A 20,760-nucleotide genomic window follows, 5' to 3' on the forward strand; every position below is an offset into this window, starting at 1 on the left:
ACATTTTATTAAGTCACTTTTTTTTCTGTAGACAAATTAGAACAAACAATAAGTAAGTTTAGTTTAAATTGTTTTAGTTACTATATCATTTAAAAGTATTTGTATGATGTGTTAGCATTCCTTGTTAGCTTTGAATAAACGTTTTGATTTAAAATTGGCATTTTGGTGAGTACGGCCAGCAGATACGCAAGTTTCATAGATTTCTATATTTTTCAATATATTACTAATTGATACATCACTACAAATATAAACTTCAAGTAAATGTTTTAATTTAAAATTGGCATTTAGGTGAATATGGCAAACAAATATGTAAGTTTTGAAGGTTTCAATATTTTAAAGTGTATATTTGTTAATAAATCATTATAAAGATATTATAACACGAAACAAATGCATTTTAAAGTTGAAAAATATTCCATTCACATTCCAACAATTTTAATTTATTTTCTTTATCTTTAGCAAACCTTACTTCGATAATTGGTGAGAGAATTTTTATATATATATAATTGTTATATATATATAAACTATATATATATATATATATATATATATATATATATATATATATATATATATATATATATATATATATAATTAATTAATTAGTAAAAAACACTTATCTAACTTTTATCTTCGACTTGAAGTTTCACCATTGCTGGATCATCAGGAAAAGTTACTAAATCTCAAAAAAAATTCAATTTATAGAAAAAAATCCCTTTTTAAAAAAAAAAAAAAAAAAAATTAAAAAAAAAAATAAAAAAAAAAAATTTTAATTTACAATGGTCTATTCTAAAATCTGCCCCTGCCTATAATAACATTTCCAAAAAATGTATGCTATGTTTGCAAGAAAAATTTGAAATAATTACTCATTTAAATCAAGAAAATTTATTAATTAAAAAATCTGAATTAATTTCTAAATGTAGGCACGAAAATAAATACCTCTTAAAAAATTATAAAAACAAATGACCAAATTAAACTATCCCCATTCCAAAGAAAATTATTTCATAATTACTTTCTGTAACTTCCCGTTAACAAAAAAATATAGTAATTAAAAATTTTTAATAATAATTTATAACTTCCTGTAAAATATTTTTTTCTATAAATTGAATTTTTTTGAGATTTAGTAAATCTTCCTGATGATCCAGCAATGCTGAAACTTCAAGTCGAAGATAAAAGTTAGATAAGTGTTTTTTACTAATTAATTATTGCTCTGTTCTTTAAGAACATTGAGCACTCTATTTGTAAAATACACTAACATAATTTACATTATATATATATATATATATATATATATATATATATATATATATATATATATATATATATATATATATATATATATATATTAATGGAAGGAGACTTGTATTATGCAATTTAATTCATATTTAGTGTCACTGTAGTCTATTCCTGCTGGTAAGGTTTATATATTCTTACTTTTCAATCTGATTATAATTGCTAAATAATCGTGTAATCGTGAGGTTATGTTGTGTATTGTTTTTTATTTTTTAGTATCATCATCATCCATTACTGTTGGTAATGTTTATATATATATATATATATATATATATATATATATATATATATATATATATATATATATATATATATATATATATATATATATATATATATGTATATATATATATATATATATATATATATATATATATATATATATATATATATATATATATATATATATGAATATATATATTGTTAATTACAAATAATTTTAAGTATGGTTTCAATAATTAAATAATTACAAAGTTATGTTGAATATTGCATTTTTTATTTTTTAGTATCAACTTCATCGGTTAAAATGGGTAAGGTTTTTATATTTTTATTTTCATATATGATTTTAATTCCTAAATTTTTTACAATATAGATAGTGATGAATTAATGGGTATGTTTAGTGATGCAAAAGTACGGGCTACTAATGCAACAACTTGCTATATCTCTTGCAAACTAAGATCAACAAAGAATAGGACTGTCGACTATTTAAACGCTCCAGATTTAAGTTTAAGAGAAAAGATTGTTAAATGGTCAATTAATGTAGCACGTAAAAACGATACGATCTAAAGACATGCAAAAGTGTTTTATATAGCGCCAGAGTAAAAAAAGTTAATAATAAAAAAAAAATGACTCATTTACACCATTTCTTACTGGAAAGATGATGAAACTGATAATGAAGCTGTTGACTATTGCATGAAAAAGATCAAGCTTGCTGCTGATGTTGTTTCGGTGAGTTACAATTTAATTAATTTAATAACACTGCAAGTGTTGTGACTTGCCAAAAATGTATTGCAAGTGTTGTGACTTGCCTAAGTAATACTGCATGTGTTGTGACTTGCATAAATTATATAGTAAGTGTTGTGACTTGCCTAAATAATACAGCAAGTATTGTGACTTGCATAAACAAAACAGCAAGTGCTGTGACTTGCCTAAATTATATAACAAGTGTTGTGACTTGCCTAAATAATACAGCAAGTGTTGTGATTTGCCTAAATAATACAGCAAGTGTTGTGATTTGTTAAATTTTTTAATAGACGTTTCTGGCTTACCTTCACGCAGGCTTGCAGAGCCGGAGCCAGAGCCGGAGCCGGGAGCCGAGGATCCGATAGTTTTTGCAGGAGCCGGAGCCCGAGCCGAGAAAAACTAGTGGATCCTGGCTCTCAAAAAATTTTGAACTGAACAAGTTTTTATTTTTTTTTAAATTTTAGAATAATTTTTGAGACATTTTTTTGGCGACCTCTACACTTCATTCAAAAAACTTAAAACTCAAAATTCTCTTAGTCTCTAACAAATCATTTAATATACGATAAAATGACTCACAAATTTAGCCTAAAATGCCATCTCAAAAAAATGGCCACTGCCATTTATTTGCTTATATTGTATTTTTAAATTCTTATTCTTGTGAAACGAATGAAGGGCCATACTTATTCTTATCTTCTGTCATTATTTTTTTCATTTCAAAATTATTCAATGACCCAAATATAATCTTGTATTTTTCTTTTCTTCTCCCATTTAGATAAAGTTGAATATATATTTGGAATTTCTCCGCGATTTCTGTTATTTGTAAATTGCAACCATGAGTAATAACGTAGAATACGAGAGGTTATATGATGAACTGAAATGGTTTGCTTATCGCGAAGAGGAAGACATTTTTTTTTGTCAAGTTGACATTAGTGTAGGGGAGGAAGTCGGCAAACTTTGAGGTGCAACATGTAAAATGGAGTACGAGGGAAAAAAAAAACGGAAAAAAAAAACCCACTGCCAACATGAAACGCCATTTTGTCAATAAACATTCGACACTTTTGACAAAAATTGTTGAGACAAGAGAACAGAAACTAAAGAAAGAGAAGGCCGAAAAGGAAAAAAAACGCACCTCATCCGTTTTTGAAAAAAATCAGGGTTCGACTAGTGAGACGAGAAAAGTACAAGCACCCATCGATCACTTTCTCAACAAAGTTACCATCACAATTTCGAAAGAGGACTTCAAGAAAGGCATAAATATCATGATTCTTCAAAACAGCGTTCCCTTTAACCTATTCAGCAGTGAAGGAATCAAGATTTTGACTGGCAATTTGGCAAAAAATTTTGGCTTGAAAGTCAATCGGTATTCTGCTCGAAGTCAAACCATGGCTTTGGCTCAACAAAAACAGTTTGAGTTTAAAACCAATCTACAGGGAAAGCTGGTTTTTCTGAAAGTCGACGGAGCTTCAAGATATAACCGAAGCTTTCTTGACGTCAATGTGCAGTTCTTCATGGATAACAAAATCACTCTCAAAACTTCGTTGACAATCATGCTAGACACAAGGCAAAAGAAACTCAAGAATCCCTTGAAGGCACGCTGGAATCGTGTGGCACCAGGAAAAAAACGTCCTCGGAATTACGACTGATAACGGATTGAACATGGTCAAAATGGTTGGAGACTTTGGAAAGACAGATGAAGAAGGTGACGTCACTGACGAGTCTGCTGAAGAACTTACTAGCATCGAAATTGAAGAAGAACTTGAGGTTGAAATTGAAGGTGATCTGCCGGATGCTAATATCACTGACGACGACGTGTTTGAACAGTAGAGGCCTTACTTCAGCGAAATATCGAAAAACATGAACACCGTTAACCTGCAACGTTGTGGTGCTCACAGCTTGCAGCTGGCTGTTAAAGACGGCTTGGAAAAACGAAGCATTAAGTCTCTGGTTGGCAAAGCTCGAGATGTAGCAAAAGCTTGTCGAACGTCGAAAGAATTTTGAAAACAACACAAAACTAAAAAGGTACATATAATATAATCGCGAATTGCAATAAATGAAAATGTTTAAATAAATATTACTAAGAATCCGAACTTGAGTTTGAATTTAACAATTAAGCGTTTTCGAATGTTGAAAACATTCAGATTTAAAAAAAAAATTACTCAAATTTCTCAAATTTACAGGTTGCAATAATCGACAATGCATCCAGATGGTCCAGTGCATTCAACATGCTCAACCAACTTCTTGAGATGCACGGTGTCCTGAATGCACTGGGAGCGGAATTTAAAACCCGTGACTTTACGCTTCTGAATTACGAGTGGAAGCAAATAGAGGAACTTGCAAAAATCCTCGAGAAACCGGCAGTCGTAACTCAACAATTCCAGAGTCATGATCTCACGCCTGGGAACTTTATTTACATTAGGGAAATTCTGAAGGAGGAGCTAGTTTCTGGTGAATTCAAGACGACTGATTTTGGAAAGAATATCAGGGATTCAATGGTGCATCGGGAATCACTTTTGTTCGATAATTTTTTTTTTGTGCTGCTGTCTTTGTAGATGTGCAATATCAATGCCTTCTGAGCAACAAGTTTTTATCTCAGTTTTCAATCTATTATTTTTTTTAATGGAAATTGGAATTTGAAGTTACGTACTTTTAATAAAATTCAAAATACTGTTTCATTTAACTCTACTTTTTGACACTCTACTTTCCTCACTGCAAGAATATGATAGATTATAATTTGAATGAAATTTAAAAACATTAAAAATGCTTTACAATATTTCAGTTGATTGCTGAAGACACTCTGTGGAAGATCCAGAAAAAGCTCAATGAGCAAAAGATGTTCGAAATTGAGGGAGTGAAATTGGTCGTCATGGAAATGACTCTAGCGAGAGTACTGGAAGCGGTTTGGAAAATGAAGAGGAATCCGAGGAAATGAGTCCCAGAAAAAGTATGCAAATTTGAATGGAATGTGCTCGAAAGCAAAAAAGCGAGCAGTGCAGCCAAGACGTTGTTAGTCATAAACGATTGGAGGAAAAAGAATTCCGAGAGGCTATTCAAAGTTTGCCAAATCTTGCTCAACAGATCATGAAAAAAAAGGATGATAGAAATTTGTGCGAAGTGCGAAACTGTTTTGGACGAAATAAAGCTGTTTCCCGAGTTGATCCAGAAAGCATGCCAGATTGCTTCTGCTCTTCCTATGACGCAAATCAGCGAGGAGCGGGTGTTTTCTGGACCTAAGAAGTCATATGGAATCGGATTTGATTGATAGCATGGTTTTTCTTTGAATGAATAATGAGTACATTTGACTTTTGAGTGTGTATTGACAGAAAAAAAAAGAGAAAACGTTTTGAATTTGGAATTTGATGCTAAAAAAGTTTGTTGAAAAAATTTTGTAGAAATGACCAGGCAAAGGCATAAATTTGCAAGTACGAAATGAAAGGGTATATGAAAGGGACTGATTCTTCAAAAAAATGTAACAGTTTATTTTTTATTCATTAAAAAATTTATGAATACACGGCAACGTATACTTCTAAATCTTATTCTTTTATTCACATTATGAGGAGCCGGAGCGGAGCCGGAGCCGAAGGCAAGTTTTTGCTGGGAGCAAGAACCGGAGCGAAGTCGTGAAAAAAATTGGGCGGCTCCGCAAGCATGCCTTCACGTCGTGCTTATCGTTAAAAATGATTAAAACATAGTTTCATTTCTGGAATTAATCATTTTAATCGTTCACTAAAAGCCAAGACAAAAATATATTATATTATCTTTAAAATAGTTATACTTTTTTTTTTTTTCTTAACATTATATTTATTATTTATTTTGAAACAGGAAATTTGTTTGTTAACCAAATAAATTGGCTGGCTCGTTAACTATACTGTATGGTCCTTACTTCTGTTAATGTAATAATTACATGTAAGACGTTATTATAGGTTTTTGCTATACTTGGTTAGAAAGATGACATGTTTTTTACAGCCAATTGACTTATAGCTCGACAATAGTAGTTGTATAATTTTTTTAGCAATATATATCCAATTAAATAATAATTTTTGGTAAGAAGTGGAAGGGGCATTAGAATGCCCCTTTCTTATGACATATTTGGATACGCCCTCCTATATACTTCACTCTCTTATGACCATGGATGCACCACTAATGTATCTTTTAATCTAGTGGAATATGTTTTTTACTTCTTTGTTGTTGTACTTTAAATATTCAATCAGATATTTCAAGAATTGAAACATTTTTTGATATTATAGTACTAAAACATCATCAACATATCTACTGTGAGTTTTACATTCATCTCCCATATTTGGTAGTTGTCTGATATGAATTTATTTTTTAAATTTATTGTTCAAACTTTGAAAATATTAATTTTTTTTTTAGGTTGGGCGGAGAGGTGGGGGGGGGGGAGGTGGATAGGTGGTGTGCATACGCCCCTTCCTTCTAATAGAAACACCACTTTTATGCGTAAGATTGTATAACATAGTTTTATATTGTGTACTAGTTTTACTTATTTTATTAAAAATATTTATAAAATCAAGTCGTTTTTGATCCTAGGGTGTATTAAACCATCGCCACCACACCCACCTCTATTGCTAACATACACCTCTTGTATATTTTGGTGGTTTATTATAAATTTAACTACTTTTTTGTGTATTTATGTTCTCTTATGTCTTTAAAAAAAAAAAAAGTTCTGAAAAAAGTGTCCCGTTTTATACGGGCGAGGTGGTGGTTTGGTGCCCCCTATGTCAATCCTGGTGATTAGAGTGTAACAAAAAGTTGGAGCCCACTCTTACATCTATATTTTGACACTAAGATATTTGTATTTCGATAAAAATTGGCAAAGTTATGACAATTTAAGTAAAGATAAACATTATTTTGACCACAGCTTCTTCAACAAGTCCATATATAGAAAAATTGGTACTTAAACCGTCATAACTTTTGAACCAATCGGTCGATTTTGATAATTTTTCACTTTTAAAATACTGTAATAATCCTCTTTCTAATGATATATAATATTATAGTATTCAAACAATTTGAAATTTTTTACTCATGTACCTAATATATATATATAATATATATATATATATATATATATATATATATATATATATATATATATATAATATATATATATATATATATATATATAATATATATATATATATATATATATATATATATATATATATATATATATATATATATATATCTATATATGTCTATATCTATATATATCTATATATATATATATATATATATATATATATATATATATATATATATATATATATATATATATATATATATATATATATATATATATACATACATACAGAAATACACACGTAAACATACTACTATATACGTACATATACATTTTAGCTGTATTTTAACTCCTATTAATAGTTAAAATAGGGCTAAAATGTTTAATACAAAAACAACAATAGTGTCATCATAAAATTAAATTAAAAACTCTAACAAATGTCAAAATATATATCTGAATTTGTAACAAGTGAATAAAAGTAAAATATTTGTACTTACCAGCGTAACGGTTACGTTAAAAGGTGAACGAGAGTTTGAGTTTAACCAAAAGATAAAAAAGCGTTTGAAAGAAAAAAATGATAAATTGCTTCAAATTAAACTAAATATAACTATCCACTTAGACCACGCGACTAAATATTCGCATAAAATATAATTGTAAATACATTAGTAAAACTTACGGGAAACTTTAACGATTTAAAAACACGCGGTATACAGTCGGTTAATGGTTGGCACGGAATGCCAACAGTTAGCCAACTATAGCCAATACTGGCCCGTTATTTGGACTAACTAAAGCGTGTTTACAGGGTAATACATTAAAAAAAAAGACCAAGTAATAATAAACAAATGTTTAACCGCATTTTTAATTTCCTAGTTAAGAAAAAAAAAGTAAAACTACAAATTTCAGTTTCTACATTATTTATTGCCATTAGCAACCAAACAAACGTAAAACCAAAAAGAATATGTCAAATTACCATATTAGCCAAATGTATAGATCAAAATTAAATGTTTTAACTCGATTATTATAGCCTCAATTATTTACCCTCTATGTATTCATCTTTTATTAAATTTTTTTTTTGTTAAAAAATTTATTAATATAACAATAAAAATTCAATAATTTATTTTTCAAACTGGATTTTGAAACTGGCTTTTAAAGTTATTTAATATAAACTTTGGTCACTAATAAAGTTTTGAAGGTTTTATCAAAACCTTTGAAAAATTAACATAACATTATGCACTATTACCAAAGATTTTACAAATATGTTTTGATAAGCGTGTTCCTCATAGTAAGTTTTTAAAAGTATTTGATTTTTTATTTAAAAAAAAAAATTAGTTACAATAAAAATGCTTCTTTAAAGAATCCTTAGATTCATAATAAAATAAAAGAATTAAAATTAGAATTTTTATAGTTAAATAACTACAGATATTTTCAGATCTTAAAATTTGCGTTATATTTCTGTTAATTAAAAAAAACAAAAACTATTGTTTGTTGCGCACAAATGAAATAAACAAAAAATAAATCTAAAAAATTTAAAACCAAAGATAAAATAAAAAAGTGAAATTGATAATATAAATGCTATATATACTTACTGTAGTATATGATTTATACGTATTATAGTATATGTTATATTTTATATATTTTTGCTAAACTTAATAGTAGTAGTATGGGTGCCCACACGCGAATGTTAGACACGGAACTCTTGACCATTGCAACCGAGGTAATATTGAGAAAGAGTCGCAGCGCGTTTTTTTAAATAAGAAAAGGTGAACGAAAGTGTATTAAAATATCTAACTTATGTGAACTTTAAATTATGTAATGTTATCAACGTATATCAAGTTTTAATGTTTTACATTTACTTGAAATTTGCATTGCGACAATGTTAAAACATAACTCGAACAAAACGTCTTTGGTCGTCTTTGGCCGAAGAGATTAGCTCGCAGTATTTTTAAAGTGCATTGGCACACAGTGGGTCAAAATCCTTAAAAAGTGGCAAAAAAGAAAAAAAAAGATTGTATCTTTAGCTTCCAAATATACAAAAACTTTTAATGACGGTAAGGCCAGATGCATAATAATTTGAAACTTTTTTTGAAGCCATTGTAAGGTAGTGTATAACTTGAAGCACTTTTTAAAAATTTATCTGTTGGAGACATAGTAGTTAAAGTGTTAGTTTTTTTTATTAATTTATTTAAAGTGCGCCAATGTAAATGAAAGATTTTTTTCTAAAGATTATTACGTTTAAGTTATTTCTCAGTATGAAGTAAAATATAAGTAAAAAATATTTTTTTTATTAGAAACACATTATTCATGGTACAACAATTGTTGTACATTTTTGTTAACAAAAATGTTCAACACAATTTCACGCTGGTTTTAGTGTTTTTGATTAGTCAGCAATATACTATTTAATGGAAAAAAATTTATCTGCTCTTTTTGAAGAATCTGAAGAATTTTCTAAAGTGAAGTTTTAGAAAATACCTAAATTAAATAATGCAAGAAGAAATTCCCGAGCCATACTACCTCTTTCGGCATTTATTCTTCTACCAAAGAGAAAATACTCACTACTCAACATTTGTAGATTTATCTATTTCAGATGTTTACTGACCAAATGTACAATGCAGATGATTATTGTAAGCTATGTAGCAGCTTACACTGTCACAAAAAAGCGTGAAACCCAGTAAAAAAAAGGCTTGGAATCAAGTACCATCTGAAAGATTGGAAGTTCCCTGAACAAATCAGTGTGCAGAATGAGCTCCATCAAGATTTTTTTGACATTTTTAAAAAGAAAGAGAACCTCCAACTTAGATTTATTTGTCTAACAAAACATAAGATTCGTATATTGCGCTTTAATTATTCTATATATTAAACAACATTTTTTCTACACAGTAGTAGCTTTTCTTACTTATAAAAATGTTATTTAAGTTTGTAATTTTATATTTATTTGTAATTTAGAGAGTTATGATGTAAGATAAACTAGTAAATGCTTAAAAACTACAAAATAACTCTCCAATAAAAAATTAGAATTAAAACAACGATTATAAAATTGTTAGAAATTTTATTCAAACACATTTTTAATAACTTTGAGTTTTCGGCTTGTGGGTGACCTTTTTTAACAAGAAAATTGAATTAATGTTTTTTTGTTACTTTTGTACTAATATTCATTGATTTATGACTTAGGAAAATAGAGTCACAAAAAGTCGTAGCCTATATAAATATATATATATATATATATATATATATATATATATATATATATATATATATATATATATATATATATATATATATATATATATATACATATATATTTATTTATATATAACCTACATATATTTCCTCTTTAAAAGTGCAACAACTGAATCCAACATTGATAGAAAAACATTTATCTTTATAATAAAGAAGGCTTTGGACCCAGATAAAGCAAAAGAAATAAGGAAAAACATGTTTATACATGAACATGTTAAAATGAACGTTGAAGATTCTCTCAGCCTAAAGATTCGATGTGATCTGTCTGATGAAGAATACCAGATATTCAAAAATAGATCCTTAATACAAAATACGTTTCTTCATAAAATTTTAACTGAAAAAAAATGCCCCTCTGATAATATATTTTTTTAGAAGCATCCGTAGTTTGGTTTCTTCAATCTCTTTTATCACACGCAGTGTAGAATTTTGAGTCTTAATAATTGTAACAAAACATATATCTAAATTACCGGTTAAAGATACTATCTTCATGGAATTATGGATTTCAATGACGGTTTTAGTGTAACGTCTAGCCAGAGTCTGTGTAAGCAAAAGTATTCATATTTAATTATAGATGAAGTTATAAAAGTGTAGAGAATATTTTCCAAACATCTAATGTGTCTCTTAAACTGAATGCTTATTTTTTTCATTTTTTTTCCTTATAGTCTTATCACGGAGCACCGTGGGAGAGCATTTAAGTAGAAGTTCATGCCTCGTTCCTTACAAATGTCGCTTATTGGGCTAGAGCCAGCGTCATACCCGGGACCTCTGGGTTCTGAGCAAGAACTCTAACCACTGCGCCACGGCTGTTCTCTGTTAATGATAATATGACACTACAACTGAAGAAGAAGAAGAAAAAGAAGAAGAAGAAGAACGATTGCGAATTGAGATTCAGAAACTTAAACCATATGTAGTAAGTTTGGAGTCAGAACCGACAAAGTCATCTACGTTGACAGTAATTATCAAGTACAAGTTGGATTTGACTATGTTTGATGGAAAAGTTGTTAATGCATTGACAAATAATACATGTTTTCAAACCTGTAATGTATGTTCAGCTAAACTAACAGAAATGAATAAAAGTTAAACTAATTAGATCTAAATCTGTCAATAAAGGAACTTTTGTTGTTTGGTCTTTCACCTTCTCATTGTTGGATTAAATGCTTTGAATACATTCTTCACCTTTGAAACAAACTAAAAATTAGGTTCTTTTATGAAGAACTTCTGAGCAGAAAGAATTGGTTAAAAAAGGAAAACCAATTATATAAGAGAAGTTTGGGGTCCAAGCAAGTCTAAGCAAGTCTTTTTGTTGACATACCAAAACAAGGTTTTCAAAATAATAAAAATGGTAATTTGCAAGCAGTGCCTTTGAGCAATCGGATACCTTTTTTGAGTATTCCTGGTTTTGAAAAAATATCTGGAATTGATCTTTTTCTATAGTATTAATTTAAGTAAAATGACTTTTATGGGGCATATTGAAACAACAAGTTATTTATATGATTGACTATACTACTACCATTTCGTAATTCTGTTTACAGTTTGACGATTTTATTTTTGATTTAAAATATTTTTTTTCTTATTTAGAAAAGTAATATTAGTAATAAATTCAAAGGAACTGTTATCTTTATAACTTTATATAATCTTTATAACTTTATAACTTTATAACTTTATAACTTTATAACTTTATAACTTTATCTTTATAACTTAACTTTGATTATTATTAGTGTTTAATATAATTAAAGATGGTAAAAAATATATAAGAAAGATCATTTGTCCAAAATGGGATGAAATGCAGTTTTAGCTGTGAGTAAAAAACTTAGAATTAGAATAGCTTGTGATACATATAGCATGTTTAAATTTGCTCTACATTGGCATTTGGCAAATAAGCCAGCTTATCAAAAATGTTGCCAAATAGTTTCAGGATGTTTTTTGTGCGAATTATGTAATCCATAATATTTTTTGCTTAACTTTAAACTTAGTAGTAACCAATTTAATAATATATAGGTTAGGGCAGAGCGGAGGTTTTTTATAATTAAACACAACAATTTTTTTTAATTTCAGTTTTTTTGTTGTTGTTGTTGTATATGGGTGAATAGGCGTGTAGTTTATATGGGTATGTTACTTTTTTAAGAGTTTAATGTCTGAACATGTTTAAATAACAGATAACCTTCATTTTTAGCATTTTTAAAGCTTTACAATCAACAAACAACTTCTGCTTTTTAACTGTATTGCTTTGCTTCGTTATGTTGGTTGTCGTAGCTTATTTCAAAAAATATTTTTTGTTTTCTTATATCAATAAATTTTAGAAAATTTATAAAAAGTTTATCCATAACTAGCATTTGTTTCTTAAGTGTCCCTATATGCCCCGCTCTATCCTACTCTGATTCTAGCGACTCTATTTTACATAACATTTTGGATTTCTTAATTTTTTCATTGAAGATAATTCTTTCAATCATTGTTTTTTCAAAAGCGGAAGGACCCGGTAATAATTGATGACGAACGTTAGGGTGGTAGTGTACCGAGTGATCACACTTGATTACATATAGGAGAGAGTTAAAAAATTGATTATTTAGTATGTGAAAACTTGATTCAAAAAGTAAAATTCTAAAAAAAAAATTTGCTTACTCGTGTAAAATTTCTAACGCGCGTGTTTTCTTTGGATACGCGCACATTTTGTTGGTTATTGTTGCGCGTAAAAATAATTTTAAATTACATAATTCAGTTTTTGATAAAAAACAAAAAAAAGAAAAAAAAAAAAACAATAATTATTCATTTTATTATATAAAGTCTTATCTACGATGTTAAGTTTTTAAAATAGTTATTTAATTCATATTTGAATGCGTTAGGGGTGTCCATTAATTACGTCAACAATTTTTCGGCAATTTTTATCTTCTCCCTCCTTCTTGTCAACAGCTTGTCAAACTTTCAGAGACCCCCTCCCCCTCCTTTCTTATGTAAAATTAAAAAAATATTAAAAAGATTAAACATTTTTAAATAGTAGTAATAGTAGTAGTTTACAACTTCAAGAAAAAGTGTTTAAAAGTAAAATTTTTAGAAAAAAAACCTTAGTTCCACTTTTAACTTATAAACACTTTTTAAATATATATAGCCATTTAAAATAACAATGGCTTGCTTTGAACAAAAAGCACAAACTTTGATAAAATAATAGTGTTACGAGTAAAAATCTCGCGTTTGCTCATTTAGTTCTGAATGTGTCAGGCATTTTTGAGGCATAACACGGTTTAAAAAAAGTAGAATATAGAAAATGTCATTAAAATACTAAAGGTTGGGTGAGTATGTAACACAAGACTACAAACGCAGCGTAGTTTTCTTCTTTTTAAGTTTAGTTAAAATAATTTTAGTGGTCAGTAATTTAAAATATTTACAACAATCCGTAATAAATTTATAAACTTTTAAAAATTCATGAATGTTCGCTATGTTTAAATTACCAACAAAGATGTGCTGCATCAGGCACCTCTATACTAACAGTCTTAAGATACTTTTGCACATCTGCGGCAAAAGTACCAATTTTTGAAAATGTTGACAAAAGCTGCGTCAATTACTATTTGCAGCAGGGTATTCCACTGCAACACAACAGTGGAATACCCTGCTGCAAATAGTAATTGAAGTGTACACCACGTGTGTTTGTCCTCACCTACCGCAGCTGCTAATACTTGAGCATTACGTTTAAGATCATTTGAGATAAGAACTCCAAGATTTTCCTCTAACTGAGCAACTTCGATTACAAGTGGCTGGCCGCCTGATCCTGGTATGTAATAGTCTCGTTTTTATACCTTTTTTAATGGCTAGTATGCATGACTAGTAACTAAGTAAGTATGCATGTTTAGTAACGAAGTTTTTAAAATTATTTAAAAAAAGTAACCTTGTTGACGTCAAATTTTCTTGATCTCCCTCCCCCTCCCCCTTGTCAAAAATTGTCGAAAATATCCAGACCCCCTATTTGGTTGACGTAATTAATGGACAACCCCTTATATAGTTTTTACCATTTTTTCTTGGGTCTCTGTGCCGCGTAAAATAAATATTAACTTGCTTTATGCACTCTCATTCTCGGAGGCTAAATGTGAGCTTTAGTCTCAGTTTTTTTAACATTGTTTAAAAGTAGACTTAAATAATGAAAACTTATCTATTGCTCATAAAAGGACTTAAATAATGATGTTTTAGTGTTTTTTTCGTTTTAAAGCTAGTATTCAAAATTTAAAACGAAGTACAAAAATGCTCTCCATTGTTGATTTGTTAAATTAAGTCAAAAAGTATTATAAACTGCAGATTTTCAGTCTTATATAATCATTACAATAGTTTTAATATATAATATAATAATTTCATCTCAATCTGCGACCCTCTTTCTTTTGTTTCAGTGGACTAGTGGATTTAATATCTCAGTATCACTTAGCTATTTAGCAAGTGAATACTCAAAGAAAAATATGTTGAGAAATAAATAAAACAAAAAAAAAGTATTTTAGCATCTGCACTCTGGCTTTTAAAACTAAAAAATGATAAAAATAATAGTTTCTGCTTGATTTTTTTCCTGATCCAACTTGATTTAGAGATAGCCCATGACCACCAAAGCCATAAGACATAGAGTCTTTTTAAAAACAGATAAGATATTATGTTTTTACTGTCTCAAACTTTCATTCAAATCTCCAATTTTTTAAGGTTTAGGTGCAAATATGTGCATTTATTTTTGAGATATTATGCAGCTGTGGCGCAGTGGTTAGAGCGCTTGCTCTATAAGCAAGATATCTACGTTCGAAACGAGCTGTGGACAAACTTTCACGTTACGGTAAAGATGGAGGTGCGAACTTCCCGGATAATAGCACTTCCGCGGTGCTCCGTGACAAGACCGTTAGGACCTCTTGGGACACGTGAAAAAAAAAATATAAAAAAAAAATAGAGCTCAACCCTACATATTTAACAATCATAGTTCGAAATGATTATTTTGCATGTATTTTTCTTTATTTTACGTTCCTATTTACAGGAAACTATAGTTTCATTGCTATCATTTGACATTCTGTTAGTATTCTAGTATATTTGATTATTCACATATTATTTCTAACTTCAAAATTACATTTGCAAAAAATATTCTTTGATACCATTTTGTTTTGCATTGCATACAGTAACTTGATAGTAAATTAAAAAACTATATAAGATGTATTTTATTTAAGTTTTAGTCAGTTAAATTCATTTATCTATTTCAGTCTTAAATTCACTCAGAAAGTGAAAGTTTGCTTCTATGAGGGCAAGATGTGATATGTAGTTCTCTTATTGTCATTTTAGTTTTAGTCAGTTCATTTTATTTATCCATAGCTATTTGAACTCAGCTAAGAAAGTTAGTTGGTACTTTTAAGTTAAGACGCGATATTTGATTTTTGTTGTTGTCATTGTTTAAAAGATCTTCCGATATGAGACATTTCCTTTACAGTTTATGACCAGTTGATAAAATCTTGTTCTAAGACCTAATTGCTGACATTTTTAATTCTAACATATGTACATGTATATATATATATATATATATATATATATATATATATATATATATATATATATATATATATATATATATATATGTATATATATATATGTATATATATTTATTTATATATATATATATATATATATATATATATATATATATAAATATATATATATATATATATATATATATATATATATATATATATATATATATATATATACATATATATATATATATATATATACATGTACATATGTTAGAATTAAAAATATATATATATATATATATATATATACATATATATATATATACATGTACATATGTTAGAATTAAATATATATATATATATATATATATATATATATATATATATATATATATATATATATATATATAGATATATATATATATATATATATATATATATAGATATAGATATAGATATATATATATATATATATATAGATATATATATATATATATATATATATATATATATATATATATATATATATATATATATATATATATATATATATATATATATATATATATATATATATATATAGATATATATATATATATATATATAGATATATATATATATATATATATATATATATATATATATATATATATATATATATATATATATATATATGTAAATTAGTAAAAAAACACTTATCTAACTTTTATCTTCTACTTTAAGTTTCACCATTGCTGGATCATTAGGAAGAGTTCTATGCTATGCTAAGAGTTCCAGCTATGGATAAATAAAATGAACTGACTAAAACTAAAATGACAATTTTTTTTTTTTACTAATTTATTATTGCTCTGTTCTTTAAGAACATTGAGCACTCTATTTGTAAAATACACTAACATAATTTACATACATATATATGTATATATACATACATGCATATATATACTGTCAGATTGAGTAATATGGCCACCGTGGGGTAATATGGCATATTTATCAGTTTCTCGCTAAAATCTGCTAAAGTTTTGAAGATACTTTGTTCCTTTCTACATACTTTTTATTGCCCTATGTTAACCTGACAGTTTAATGTCTGTTACAAAAAATTAAAATAATAATACTCTTGTTGTTGAGTGTTTTTCATAAGTCATTGTTTTTATCTGTTCAGATTTTCAAAATGGTAACTGTTTCCAAGCAAATATCTGACAGGCAACTTGATCAAAAATTTAACCAGACCTTTAAGAGCTATTTAGGTAAATGCATTTTAAAGCTCTAAGCATTTACGTTAAGTTAAGTGGGGCAAATAGACCATTTTAAAAATTGGGCTAGTATTGTTACTTATTGATTTGGTTGGTAAATTAATCATTTTTTTTTTAATCAGTTGCAATATGCTATGCACATACAAACTAAAGGAAGGTTATGCACACAGTAACCACCCTGTAGAGTGGATGAGGCTATGAAGGCCATTGCTGCTGGTATTTCAGTTAAAAGTTTCCAGAACAACTCATAGAAATTATCTATTTGGTAAGACCAAAAATATGTAGACATCTTGTTGAACTGCTATACCTGCTGAGTAAGATCTTTTCATTACTCAAAATTGGGCAACAACAAAGCATTTTATCAGCAGGATGAAGAGCTTTGGAATCTGGCTGCATTAAAACAATTCATTAAAAGTATCCTTCACAAACAAAAGTGAACTTCTCTAGGCAAGATTAGGCTTATGGATTTTTGAAAAGGCACTACAACCTAATTTTACAGAAAATTGTTCAGAACATTTTTAAGAGCCGCGCAGCTGTGAGTGAAGAATAGCTTGTTTTTTTATTTTTTTTTAACAATCAGCACATCCTGATCAAGGACATTGTCCTTCTAATGTAAAGAACTATGATAATACTAATATCAGCAAAAGAAAATAATTTATAGAAAGGCCACATTATTATAAAGACATCCAGACACTATGTTAAAGAGTGAAATACCTTTTGCAATTTATAAATTTTAATATTTTATTGTATTTGAATTTGTAATTTGAACTTTATTTTATAAATCTAGTTTTAAGATTTGAAACACACTTTTTTTAATTTCATAAACATGTATTGTAATATTTTGTTGTTTAAAATAGGTTTTTTTATTAAGTGGCCTAACTACACTATATTTTGATTTTTTTTAAATGATATTCATTAATAAAAGTTTTAAAGCCACATTGCTGATGTCACATATAATGTACATCTTGTATGAGTAATTCTTAAATAATATTCACAAATTTATAGCTCCAATTAATTTTTTTGTATTATATTTGATGATCTAGTTTTATGATTTGCGGCTTTTGTTATTTTCTCCCCATATTTGGGTTTAAAAAAAAATGATTTTCATTAGTAAATTGTGGTTAAAGTTTTAAAGCTACATAGCTGATTTTCACATACAACCTGCATCTTGTAGAAGTATTTCTTGAATAAAGTCTACAAGTTTATAGCTCTTGTATTTAGCAAATTATTGAAAAAAAAAAAATCAAAATGTGTTTTGATTTTTTTTTTTTCACTCCGTCTGGCAGTATATAATTTCAATTACTTATGCTAAAGATTTAGGGTGACCATTTATTATAACTTGATTTATAACTTAGTATAGTTTTCATTGTCAAAATTACAATTTCAATTACAAAATAGTTTATGCTATGTTAATTTTTGCAGAATTCACTATGCGTTTATTATTTATTTGCCCTGTTCCTTCTTATAATCAAAGATATTCAACTTTTTTCAACAATTACAATGTGTAATATATGTGTATATAAATTAGCATATAATACATATGCTAATTTATATACATTTATTAATTTACGTACAATTTATTAATTTTCATACAATTATTAATAATAATTATTTATTTGAAAAAATTTTTTATGAAAAAAATTAGAAAAGTGTTTTTATTAATTTATTGTTGCTCTGTTCTTTAAGAACATTGAGCACTCAATTAGTAAAATATGCTAACATAATTTATATATATATATATATATATATATATATATATATATATATATATTTATATATATATATATATATATGTATGTATATATATATATGTATATATATATATATATATATATATATATATATATATATATATATATATATATATTTGTATACATTATATATATATATGTAAACACACATATATATACATATATATATGTATATATATATACATATATATATATATATATATATATATATATACATATATATGTATATATATATATATATGTATACATTATATATATATGAACACACACATATAATATATATATATATATGTATATATATATACATATATATATATATATATATATATATATTATATATATATATATATATATATATATATATATATATATATATATATATATATGTATATATATATATGAAAATATATTAGGGCTAATATTATTATGTTGTTGCACATAGATACTGCCTGGCAAAACCTTAGCTCTTAAACAATGTGTTAAACCCTTGCCTATTTTCATAGCAGTATGAAAAAAGTATCAATGACATTTTATGCAGGATCTTTGTGCTTATGCTTTTATAATATATATTTGATTTGTATGTGTTGTTGACCAAATTTTAACAAAAATTAAGCCTTTTTGTTCATCTTTTGTTTAGGTTAGCACTCATCATGTATATTGTAAGTGAAATTTTTATATTGTTATAATTAAGTAAAAACGTTTTCAAAAAAAATACAACTTTACTTTGCAAAACAACTTTTACAATTTTGTTTTCAATTATTGAAGCTAAAATTAGGAAATTATATACTAAACTTTTATTATATATATTGATATTAAATATACTTACTACATTAAATCATATTATATATTATATGTATTATTATAGATTATTATTTATATATATTATGTACTATATTAAATTTATGTTATATAAAAATTTCAATTTTTTTTTAAATTTTAGCTGCAGAGTATATTGACTCTTATAAAGCTGATTCACAAGGCACTTTAAATCGTCAAGTTACTAATTGGGCAGGGCAATTAAGTAGCAACAGTTGTGTGCTTTACTGTGGTTGCCAAGGTTATAGTTATGCATACTTTAAATCATCTGAATGCTGGTGTGGTGATAATATAGAAATATGTAATCTATGCTCTCAGGTAAATTATAAGCACTGCAGATGATAATAAAAGTTAAACAGGAATTCAAATTTATACTTATATAATTTTATCAATTAATATTAAATAATTTTATGTTTTATACTATAATATTATCTTGATAAAAATACTCATCTTAGGCAGATGTTAAATGCATCTGGCTACTGTCTCATAGATGGCCTCCTAGGCAATTACTTGAGTGGTAAACAGATTTTATCTATTGACCAGCTTTGCACTCCTTCATGGGTTTTGCTTGTTACTCTGTTTTTATGATTAAGCAACTCATTCTATTATGTCCTAATGAATGCACAGCTCTAAAACTCAGTTTTATGATTCTGAGGCTGGCTGGTAGTCAGATTTCTCAAACTCTGTGGTAGCTCTCAGAGAAACTGATTTCATGAACAGCTGTAAAGTATCAGATTACTAACAGTGCCATGTTGCGCATGAATGGTGTCGCTGTTTGTACTTTTGGTGAGCATTGTCGAGGCCACATTTTGAGCCCTTTGTTACAGCTTAGGGTTTATTTATAGTAATAAGGCAGTTGCTTGGACTATTAAATAGTGTACTGAGCACAATCTGTGCTCTGAGTCAAGTTTTTTAACAAATCCAAAAATGCTTAAAGTACCAAA

At 27.2% G+C, this 20,760-nt stretch overlaps 1 protein-coding gene across 2 annotated transcripts in view; it reads left to right on the top strand.

Moving 5' to 3' along the window:
* Positions 1-8,418: 8,418 nt before the first annotated feature.
* The window catches only part of LOC100211692 (uncharacterized), a 177,419-nt gene continuing 165,077 nt past the window's right edge, over positions 8,419-20,760 (top strand). For both annotated transcript variants that reach the window (XM_065802295.1, XM_065802296.1), the window contains exons 1-3: positions 8,419-8,570; positions 19,638-19,659; positions 19,941-20,134. In XM_065802295.1, coding sequence (XP_065658367.1) covers positions 8,517-8,570; positions 19,638-19,659; positions 19,941-20,134 — 270 coding nt within the window. In that variant the 5' untranslated portion in view covers positions 8,419-8,516. The remainder of the gene's footprint in view (positions 8,571-19,637; positions 19,660-19,940; positions 20,135-20,760) is intronic.

Source organism: Hydra vulgaris, chromosome 08 (assembly GCF_038396675.1).
Source record: "Hydra vulgaris chromosome 08, alternate assembly HydraT2T_AEP".
Classification (NCBI taxonomy): domain Eukaryota; kingdom Metazoa; phylum Cnidaria; class Hydrozoa; order Anthoathecata; family Hydridae; genus Hydra; species Hydra vulgaris.